General features: G+C 39.3%; 1 protein-coding gene and 1 long non-coding RNA gene across 3 annotated transcripts in view; both read left to right on the top strand.

Annotated features, from left to right (window-relative positions):
• The first annotated feature begins 1,871 nt into the window (after window positions 1-1,871).
• The window catches only part of KCNQ5 (potassium voltage-gated channel, KQT-like subfamily, member 5), a 69,017-nt gene continuing 59,987 nt past the window's right edge, over window positions 1,872-10,901 (top strand). Inside the window, exons 1-3 of one of the 2 annotated variants that reach the window (XM_008580064.1) lie at window positions 1,872-2,258; window positions 2,355-2,961; window positions 4,205-4,425. In XM_008580064.1, the coding sequence (XP_008578286.1) occupies window positions 4,236-4,425 (190 nt within the window). In that variant the 5' untranslated portion in view covers window positions 1,872-2,258; window positions 2,355-2,961; window positions 4,205-4,235. Of the gene's footprint in view, window positions 2,259-2,354; window positions 2,962-3,143; window positions 4,426-10,901 lie in introns of those variants that run through there. The other variant, XM_008580063.1, reaches the window with a different exon arrangement.
• The window catches only part of LOC103596435, a 976-nt gene continuing 893 nt past the window's right edge, over window positions 10,819-10,901 (top strand). Inside the window, exon 1 of the long non-coding RNA XR_551047.1 lies at window positions 10,819-10,860. This is a non-coding gene — a long non-coding RNA (uncharacterized LOC103596435). The remainder of the gene's footprint in view (window positions 10,861-10,901) is intronic.

The raw sequence follows: 10,901 nt of genomic DNA, 5'->3' as shown, positions 1-10,901 counted from the left end.
TATCCCTCAGTCATTCATACTATGTTGCATTGATATTTATCACAGGGGTTGCAATGTTCTAAAATATTTATATTCTTATTTTCATATTAAACAGATCTTAATACATAGACTACCGTCATTTGTAATGCCTATTTCATATCTAATTATTTCAACCTAACCATTAAGAGCCTTGGATATATTTCAAGCAGCACAATTAAACTACATAGTACCCACTGCTTAAATAGTCTGTGTACTTATATATGAAAAACAAGAAAGCCAGAAGGCTTTGTTTTTACAAAAAGAAAAAAATCCCTAAGCACTTTCCTGGTGGTGAAATGCTTAATAATGTGCTGCTCTATTTCCCTCACTCCTAGTAAGTTCTGTAATAATAAGCAGAAGCTCTTCAGAGTGTACACCTCACGGAAGCAGAGGTACCCAGCATCCCAGCTATTAACATGAGATTTGAGAATGCCGACTAACCTCAGGTGCATGACCAAGTTACACCGCCACCCCACCTGAGCCCTGTTCAGAGACTCACTCTTCCTAGGGACTTCTTGAATGAGGTTTTCAACCCGCTTGTCATTTTTCTTGTTGCCTGTTGCCTGCTTTGATACTCCGCACCACTGGGACAAATAGGCAGGGTCTCGCATAGTGCTAGCAGTCAGCCCCTTGGCGCCCCCTTGTGGTTGGATCACTGCTGAGCTGATGCACGCACTGGATTGTCATGGCTCACTTGCCATATTGTGCCTGAGGCGAGAATTTGTAGAATGCTTATCTTATGAAGGGCTCAAACCTTAATTAAGTATAACAATAACTACAGCATTCTAAATCCTAGAGGATTACCGTGGGGTTATGAGGATGCCACACAGTTCCCTGGCAGGGAACATCCAGTAGCAGACTGCATGCTAGGCCACCAGGGTCCTAGAGAGAAAAGAATTCCCTTACAGAAGGTTGTGCAGGCCTCCCTTCTGCCCACCAGCAGGGTCCTCAGCTGGGACTTTGGGGCTGCATACTAAGAAAGATGCTCCAATCAGTGACCACAGTGACCTTTTGGTTACTTTCTCCAAAGAGAGAACTCCTTGTTGGTCTCCTAGGGATAATCTTTGGCATTCTTCCTAAGAACACTGTTACATAAACCTTTCTCAAAAGTCATGTTCATAGATGTCACAAAAAAAATCAGGAAAATAACGAAAATTTTAATGTACCAATGAAGAGTCTATATTTTCAATCAATGTGCGTTTTCAATAACAACCACCTAATCAGTTTAATCAAGATGCTCTATTGATTTCCAAAGGGGAAACAAAGTAGAAAAACTACTAAAAGTGAGCTTTTTGTAGGAGGACACAGGAACAGATCTTTGCCTGGAAAAAGAAAATTTGCCTGGTTAAAATGTTCTGGATTAGGATCTTATTCTTAACTTTATACTATTAGGTCAAAAGAAAGTGAAAATACTAGATTTTTTTTTTCTAATTTAGTGTGTAATATGCTGAGATTGTTTTTAAATAATTCTTAAGGGCCCAAAGAAAGATTACATTGCATAATGTTGAATATGCTAATTATCCTGATTTGAGCACCGCGTATTGCACACAGATATTGATATTCAGCTCTGTACTCCACAGATATGTGCAATCAACTATGTTACAATAAAAGAAATAAACTTAAATAAATTATATATAGTATTAAACATTAGCAAACATTCATGTAGTTTAGAAGGACAAAAGGGAAATGGTGCTCAGAATACATTTATATCAACTTTAAGTGCTGCAAATGGTACTGAGATTCAGAGAATGTTATTCTCACTTTTCATTCATATAAGTAGTGTCAAAATGTTTCATGGGTCAGTTATTAAAAATATTTCCATAGGAGAAATTTTGAAAATATTTTGTTATTGTAAATAAACCATGATGGATTTGATGCTGACACTTTAATTTCAGATATTTTTTACTTTTTTAGTAATTGAAATTTTTGATAAAGAAAATAACAAAGGTCATATTTAATGGTTTTATGGTGTTTTATCAGTTTCTTGTTCATTTAGTTGGCATAGGAAAGAGACATACCTTGAAAGTTTGAGAAAATAATCTGATGTTAACTAAACCCAGCCTTTTATAGTAATTCTCATCTGTTAAGTTCCAGAAAAGGTAATAGATAAAATCGAGTATAGTGAGGACACTTCTAATGATAACTATGTCAACTTGAGCCATTCATTAATCTTAATAAAGGTGTAAAAGTAAGCATATGCTTTCTGAACCAGATCATCATGAATTTAAATTATGGGACAGGTGTGTTGAAAACAAAAAGAGATTTGACATGTTTACAATTTTTAAAAAAAAACCTTATAAACAGTAGACATTTTATGAATTTAAATTATGGGACAGGTGTGTTGAAAACAAAAAGAGATTTGACATGTTTACAATTAAAAAAAAAAAAACCTTATAAACAGTAGACATTTGGGGCACTGTCCCTTTGACACGTTTGTTTAAATAATTGAAGGCTTTTGGATGACATGGAGAACCTAGCCTGAGAATAAAAAGATGCAGTTTTATGGTGTTATCGTTGCTCTTGTTTAATGTAATCTATCATTCAACCACACACTTGTCTAATACGGATAAATCGTTTGACTGTTGGGACTGTTGTAAAGAACTCTTGAACCCACCTGACCTCATCACAAAACTGCCCAGCCTGTTCTTTGCATGTGCCTTCAGCTGGTCATGCCAGACTTAGCTGTGTCTGCATTTCAGAAAGGAGCTGTCAGTTGCATGGTCAACTCGTTTATTGTTACCAAAACTCTCTGACCACCATAGCTCATGATTTGATTTGTATTCATGTAAACACACATAAAATGTGGTGCCTTTTTAGAATATCATTTGTTAAGCAACTAGGCATGGAAAAATAAATGTTACTGTTTCTTGTTAGCTACAAAACACATATCCACTAAACACATTTGCTGTTGGCATGCTGCAGTTGGGGACAGTGGACATTGCGGTAAGTGAAAAAGACAAGGCCTTCCCTTCGTCTCAGATAATCCTTATCCATGAGAACACTGCCTTCATATTCCACAAAGGCTGCAGCATGACTCAGAGTAGCTGCACCAGTGACTCCCCTGCAGACCCATTGCTCCATCATTTTTTCAGGCCCTGCAGAGTCCTGAGCCTCTCACAGTGATAACAGTGTCACCTTCTAATGAATAGTACAAGTGCTTTATAAATGAAACAAGAAAACAAACAAAACAGGTACACAAAGCTTCTTACAGTTCATCTGATTCCCCCCAAATTCCCTTAGGTCTATTGCTACTTTTATCTCCATGTCAGAGATGTGGACCTCAAAACCCATCTCTCTCTGATTCCAACCTGCCCTTCCCAGAACATCACACCACATCTCTTACTTAAGAAAGTGTGGAGATGCCTTTAGATTTTGTTGTTTTTAATGCTTCCTTTATCGGCCCACAACAATTCAATCTTAGCCAGCATCAGAGAACTGAATGTCTGAACTATAATTTACCAGTAGCTGCCACAGCAAATCGATAACCTGTTTACATAGCAGGAAATTGTGTTATTGAACATAACATCTCATTCTGTTAATCAGTCATCACATTCATTATATGTTGAGGTTGTTCCACCTTGTGTAGTTTTTGCCTCACAAGAATGAATGTAAGCATAAAAGAAGTGTAACGCTAAGTGTTGGATGTTTAATATTATGGATGCAGTGCTACCAACTGCTGTGAGATTGCATGAATTTATGGATATCGCAATCTTGCCTGGAATATAAAATGCATGCTGAATGCAGGTATCTATGTAACTGTCATCCCTGTTTTCTGTAAAATGTTGAGAAGTTACAAATAGATATGCTCCCAAATAAAAAATAACTTTTTTTTTAATCTCAAAAGTTGAGGTTAAAGCTAAAATCACCGAACTGTTTTTAAAGTGAATTCCAAACCAGTTCTTGGTTATCTCCAGTATAGTTGAGGACAAACTGCTGTACTTGGTCTCAGTTCTTTCTGTGATGAATCCAGTAAGTGTGTGTACCTGTAGAAAGAGATTGCTCTCAAAGGAATGAAAACATAGAGATTAAAAAAATTCAAAATTTCAATAAGGAAAAAGTACTTTGCTATGCTCCTACTTGCTTAAAACATTTTGTCTATTGAAATATATGTTTCATCAAATTATTCACCCATGTAGAAAGGGAGAAAATGCTTGAAATGGAATAACCATACCTCTGTTCTCCACAGTCAGAAGCTAAGTTTTAAGGAGCGAGTGCGTATGGCTAGCCCAAGGGGCCAGAGTATTAAGAGCAGACAAGCCTCAGTAGGTGACAGGAGGTCCCCGAGCACCGACATCACAGCCGAGGGCAGCCCCACTAAAGTGCAGAAGAGCTGGAGCTTCAACGACCGAACCCGTTTCCGGCCCTCACTGCGCCTCAAAAGTTCTCAGCCAAAACCAGTGATAGACGGTAAGCCCTGTTTTTCTGTAATCATTTTTAATTTGACAGGCTATAGTGAGTGAGATTATGAAGTAATTCATTCTCCATGGTACCCCTTGAAGATAGAAGGAAACAACCCCAGGGAAAGAATCGTTTGTGTTATTGAAAATTTATTCATTGCCATGGGCAAATGCACAAAACCTAAGTTTACTTTTGGAAGTAACTTTGGCAGCTAAATCTACAGTTCAAAGAAGTCAAGTAAGATTTTGTTCATTCTTCACTCGTATCTACAACATATTTATTTCTCAGACAAGGTGCATATCAAGATCAACGTGACGGTCGGTCTGATGTATACAAGCACAGCAGGTGCTCTGTGAATACCTGCAACACAGTAAGAAGGGTGACCGTAGCTTTCTGGCCTTAGAGTCCTGTTGAAAGTTCTTTCAAGGTCTCCCAATGAGAAGTGAAATTCAAGTTCTTCTCCCAAGAGGAATTAACCAATTTTATTTATAATGTTATGTAGCAGATGTTTACTTGCCAACACATTTTATGGAGTGCCACATAATTTTCATGTTTATAAAATAACATATTTTATTTTTCATTTGAGATTAGCTTAGCTTTCCTTTCAAATATGCCCCCTGGGATCTCTTATACTGGGCAAAGAACCAAAATCAAATAGCATCTTCCATTAATGCGTAAAAACTGCAAAGGCTATCAGTCCTTCTATTCTGTCCCTAGAATAACCTGTAATTTCCCAGGCCCTGAAAGCCCAAGGGATAAAATTAACAACCGGGGGTCATAATCACAGGGATCTCAAGCGCCCTGCAGTTAAAGCCCTGGAAGCTCAGCCCACGAGTTGCTCCCAACATACTGAGACATCCTCAGGGATATCCCTTCCACACTCCATGAGTGACACTACTCCCCTCTTCGCAATTCTTCATTCTCGACAAGCCCAGGGCTGCTGTGCTGTCCAAGTAGACAGACCCCTCCTGGCAAAGCTTGCAGGTCCCATCTAAGTTGCAGGATATGCCAGTCCCACCACACTCCCCTCCACCTGTCTCTGTGCTGGGGTAGAAAATGCTTCCTCCATCAACAGTGGAAATGCCTCCATCAAACCACTTGCAGCATCCTGAGTCACTTGTGGCACAGGTTTCCAGTGTCCTCTAGTTTCCACATTCTCCTCCCTAGGCATTTGGCTGAAAGCCCTTGAGCAGCTGATTCAAGAGTTACCAGTGACAGAGCTTTATGTGCACTCAAAATAGGCTCACTGAGTAGTAATGAGTACATCCTTTCTGGAGGGCGATTTGGCAAAATATATCAAATGCCTCTATATATGCCTAAGCCTAGACACATTCCACCCACCAATTCCATTTCTAGGATATAGTCAATATAACAAAACAATATCAGACATTAGAAATGATGCTATAAATTAGAAAATTATTGACATGGAAAGATGACCACAAAAATAAATTATTCCATTTTTGCTTGTACATATTTATATACATGTATTATGTATATAAATTTGTGTTTATAGGGAAAGGTCTGGAAAGATTTACAGCAATGTATGAACAGTTACCTCAAGTGGTGAGATCACAGTTACATTTTATTTCTTCATTTTCTTCATCCGTATTTCTTAATATTTTTACAATGAACATGCAAAGCTTTTGTAATAAGAAAACAAAAGAGAATTTTCTATTAAAAAATTAGCCCTTCCTTTCACACATCGCCCTCTTTTCTTCATCCGTATTTCTTAATATTTTTACAATGAACATGCAAAGCTTTTGTAATAAGAAAGCAAAAGAGAATTTTCTATTAAAAAATTAGCCCTTCCTTTCACACATCGCCCTCTCCCCTCCCCTCCTCTAAGGGCCCTTGAACTAACTGGAACTCACCAAACTTCTTTCCTCAGGCTGATTTCTCCCAAGGGGTGGATGGAGCCCGTGGTCTTAGTGGTGGGGACAGCCTTCACTGAGCGTGGGCATTGTCTATCTAAAGAGGTTTAGGGCTGGCCCAGCGGCACACTGGAGAGTGTGCCGCTTGGGAGCACGGCGGCGCTCCCGCTGAGGGTTTGGATCCCATGTGGAGACCGGTTCCCGCTCACTGGCTGAGCACGGTGCGGGCGAAACACCGAGGGTTGCAATCCCGTTACCGGTCAGTAAAAAAGACAAAAAAAGGAAAAAAAATAAAATAAAGAGGTTTAATAGCCTCTACTACAGAGCTTGGATTACTTGGCTCGGGCTGCCATAGCAAAGTATTGGGTGGCTTACACAACAGAAATTTATTTTCTCACGGTCTGGAGGGTGATCAAGATCAAGGTAAAGGCAAGGTTGGGTCCTTCCGAGGGCTCTCTTCTTGGCTTGTAGATGACTGCCTTCTCCTTGTGTCTTCACACAGTCTTTCTTCTGTACCTGTCTGTGTCCAAATTTCCTCTTCTCATAAGGACACCAGTTTCATTGGATTAGGGTCCAGCCTAATAACCTCATTTTAACTTCATTACCTCTTGAAAGACCCTATCTCAAAATACAATCACATTCACAGGACCTAGGGGTTAGGACTTCAATACATGAATTTTGGAGCAATACAAGTCAGCCTATAACAGAGTCCTGCTCACCCACATCACAGCATCCCTGGCAAGCTGAGGTGTGTCCATATCTTCAGTACTGGCCATGGGTTCACAGTGGACTAGAAACACACACATTACACATTACAATGGGTCCATATTCTTCTAACGTGGGCTTCAAAAAGCATTTAACTTAATGCTATAAGGTGCTTAGAGTTGCACAAGTAAATATAAAAGAATATGGAAAACAAATTCTACTTGTACCATTTGGCCAGAGGGAAAGAGTTTTTCAAAGACTTGCTGTAGTCAGCACTAGTATTTTCAGTACCTGCAGAGATGTCTCAGAGGTCAGACAGATAGAAACTGAAGCCCTATTTTCTACCAAATCACAAATTGGAAAGGTCTCCTGTCATCCATTTTCTAAATCATTTCATACAAGTACAGTCCCTGGTTGGTGCCCGTATCAACTGATTCTGAGTTCTCCAAGTGACGAGGAGACTGATTGCTGTACTGTCAAGGTAGCTCTGGTGGCTGCCCACCTGCAGAAGATGGTGGCTCCTGACTCCTCACTTAATCCAATGTCCAGAATCTTTACCTCTGACTTAACTCTTCGTTGGGTCTTGGCAAAATGAAAATTCTTTTTACAGGGAAAAAAATACTGAAGTAGCTATCAAATAAATGTAGACTTTAATTATACACGTTTATTTATAGTGCCTCTCCACATTTTAAGTATTCCTAAAATCCAATTACTACCCATGCAAAATACTATATGACACTAGAGCCAACTCCCCATTATTCCAGGCGTGTTTGCAAGTTACATTTGGAGAATAATGGGCCTGTAACTGAAAGATACTTTAATAGAAAAACAAAAGAAATTTAGGGTTAATCTGTAAATTTTAATAATTCCTGCCAAATGTGATACCCATTACTACAAATGGTAGTCTTTTTATAATTTAACGACTCTTACAAAAGGTTATTAAATACCCATCTTTTTCTTTACTAGAATTTTTAATGAGATTAACATGTTACACTCAAAAAGAGCCCAGTCGTCTCCTAATAGTCCACACTCATGTGTACCAGAGAAGTGGAAAATAGCAGGCAGATGCTGAAGCCAGAAATGTACAAATGGCAAAGGGAAGAAAGTAAACTCTAAGGGACCCGGGTGGTGTTGCCATAGCAAATTTATTTGGGCCAATATGATATGAATAGTATTTTTAGTTCATAATTTTATAAAAGATAGAAATGCTCCATTAGCCAGTCAATAGTATCTAAGCCTCTTTATATAATTTTAGAAATTGGTAGCATAGAAATGATATTTCTATCACAAGTATATAAGAGTAATAATAATGATAAAACTAACATTTATTGAATCCTTCGCTGTGGTGTGCATTGTTCTAAATGCTTTACTTCTGTTATCTCATTTGATTCTCCCAATACCCCTATGAAGTAGTTACATTATTATCCCAATTTATGGATGAGGAAATTGAGACTTGATGATAAGTATCTTGCCCAAGGTCTACCAGGTATAAGTAAAGGAGCCATAATACACACCCAGACAGCCTAATCGCACAGTCCTCCTGTAGACATAGCCTAAGGTGTGCTCACAGATGTCATCGATTTCCCTTAAAGCATCTTTCATTTCTTCTCCCCCTCCTACCCGCCCCCGGCTTTCACTCTTCCGTCTTCCATCAGTTAGATTCCCCTTCCCATACAAACCGTTTGACCTTACCACTATCCCATCCCATCTTTCTCCCAGCGCCAGCTGCCAAACCTCTCCTCTACATCATCTTCAAAGGCTGCCATAGCTAGAAGATTAGGCAAATTGGGGAAACGGCCTTTCGATGACCCTTATCTGTTTTGATCAGGTATCCAGGAAGAGACTCAGGATAACAGTCGTGCTGGTCTGTGTCTATCTACCCAGGAAGGGAGGCAAATGGTGGGGTCACCTGAGGCCTGTTTCAGGATGCAAAGGTATTGTCAGGAGATGGACAAGTGTCAACAACAGACGAGCAAGTGGAAGGTGGCAGATTGCAAGTAAGAAAAATAGAAAGCAGCCAAAATCCACAAGAATGATACTAGGGTAGAGCTTGGGGAATGTCTTCAGGTTTCTGGTGACTAGTTTGCTGTCAAGGAGGGCTACACTTGCTGGACCCTGCTGCACTTGGGAATGGCTTTTAGAATCGCACTGAAAGAGTGCAATAACCTTAACAGAGAAGGACAAGGTGGTAAGTTGAGGTAGCCCTACCCTGTAGTGCTAAATATTAACTAAACCCAACATTCTATACTAATTGGCTTCTGTTAGTTCCAGAAATGCCAACAGATTTAAAAATCTGTCTCACTTACTTGTATAACCATGCCTGTTTTAACATGTTTAACATTGTTTCCTGCTGCTGCAGTGTAAGGTACTTTCTCACCACATGTTTATGGGAAAGACTGGCACAGCCTGGGTTCAGGACATGTGTGGGGCTTACCTGGGAGGAGTCTGAGTGAACTGAAGATGCTGAGCACCTTCCAATCATAGGGGCCCCTGAAGCCAGTCCCCTTGTTCCAGGCACTGTGGCTGTCTCTTCTCTCTTCACTTCTCTTCATGTTCCTTTCACCCCTCAGCCAGGGTACCAGTTAGGGTGCATTTGGCTGCAGGACACAAAAGAACCAGATTCAAATACCTTAAATTATAATGCAATTTATAATACCAGGTAAAACAAAGTTCAGAGATAAGACAGCTCCCAGCAAGGAGTATCTGGCTTCATTTCTCTGTGATTCTCTTGACTCTTTTTTTGACTCTGCCACTTCCTCAGGCTAGGGGCAAGAGGGCCTCAGCAGTAGCAAGCATCTTATCCAGATGCAACACTTCCAAAGGCAGAAAGGAGGCCATCTTATGTTCGTATCTCTTCTTAAAAGTGAGGAAAACTGTCCATTCACATCTTATTTTGCAGAATTCTCATGCCTGAGAATGACATAGATTACATCCCACAAGTTTCTGTATTAGTAGCTTAATCCCTACTGTAACTGTTGAGAATGGAAAATCCTATTATGGTAATTGAAAGGTGGGGCCTTGAAGAGATAATTAGATCATAGGACTGCAGTAGTGAATGGATTAATAACAGTAGACAGGGGCATGGCTCTGAGGGCTTTAAAAGGAGAGCACATGGGGAACTATCTCTGCTCCACCATTTTCTGCCTTGTGAGACCCCTGGGTCATTGTCACCACCACCAAGTCCTTCACCAAATGTTTCCCTGGACTTTGGACTTCCCAGCCTCTGAAATTGTAAGCAATACATTTTGTTTTCTTTATAATTTTTTTTTTTAAAAGGGTTTTCATGGTTGAAACAATCACTAGCATGGAGAATGGGGCCACTGTTATTGCAGTCATCAGTCAGGATCCAGCTTCTAGATCTAAAACATGATCAATGTTGGGTAAATTTGAGGATTATGGTTTAGGAATTGGATACTGGGAAAGCAACCACTAACAGTATCTGAGATAGCCAAGAAATCTTTTCTACTCTCAGGTGAGGGTAAGGAGGAAGCATGGTCTTAAACATGACATTTTCTCCCAAATACTCTGTCTATAGGTCATTTCTGTTCCTCTAAATGTCCAGGCTTTTTAAACATAAAAGCAGAATTAGAATTTTTTTCTCTAAAGCTGTTGCTGCTATTGATGCATAACATATTGCTATTATTGTTCTTTTTATATAAATATATATATATATATATATATATATACGTATATATATAATTTAAACTTTTGGAAACTTTAGCTGTGCTGTCAACTTTGGAAAAAGTATACTAGTTTACTTTGTTGAGTTGGCATGGCACAGAAATTAACAGCCATATTGGTCTAGACACGCTAAACTTAATTTTTTTTCCATTTGTACAGGGGTAACCCACTGTATTAAATATGTAAGGTCTTATCTACATGGGTTTGATTACAGAAACTAATAAAGTA

The sequence above is a fragment of the Galeopterus variegatus genome, unplaced genomic scaffold (genome assembly GCF_000696425.1).
Source record: "Galeopterus variegatus unplaced genomic scaffold, G_variegatus-3.0.2 Scaffold2010, whole genome shotgun sequence".
In the NCBI taxonomy this organism is placed as follows: domain Eukaryota; kingdom Metazoa; phylum Chordata; class Mammalia; order Dermoptera; family Cynocephalidae; genus Galeopterus; species Galeopterus variegatus.
The sequence above is the reverse complement of the archived record's forward strand: the minus strand, read 5'-3'. Positions and strand labels throughout refer to the sequence as shown.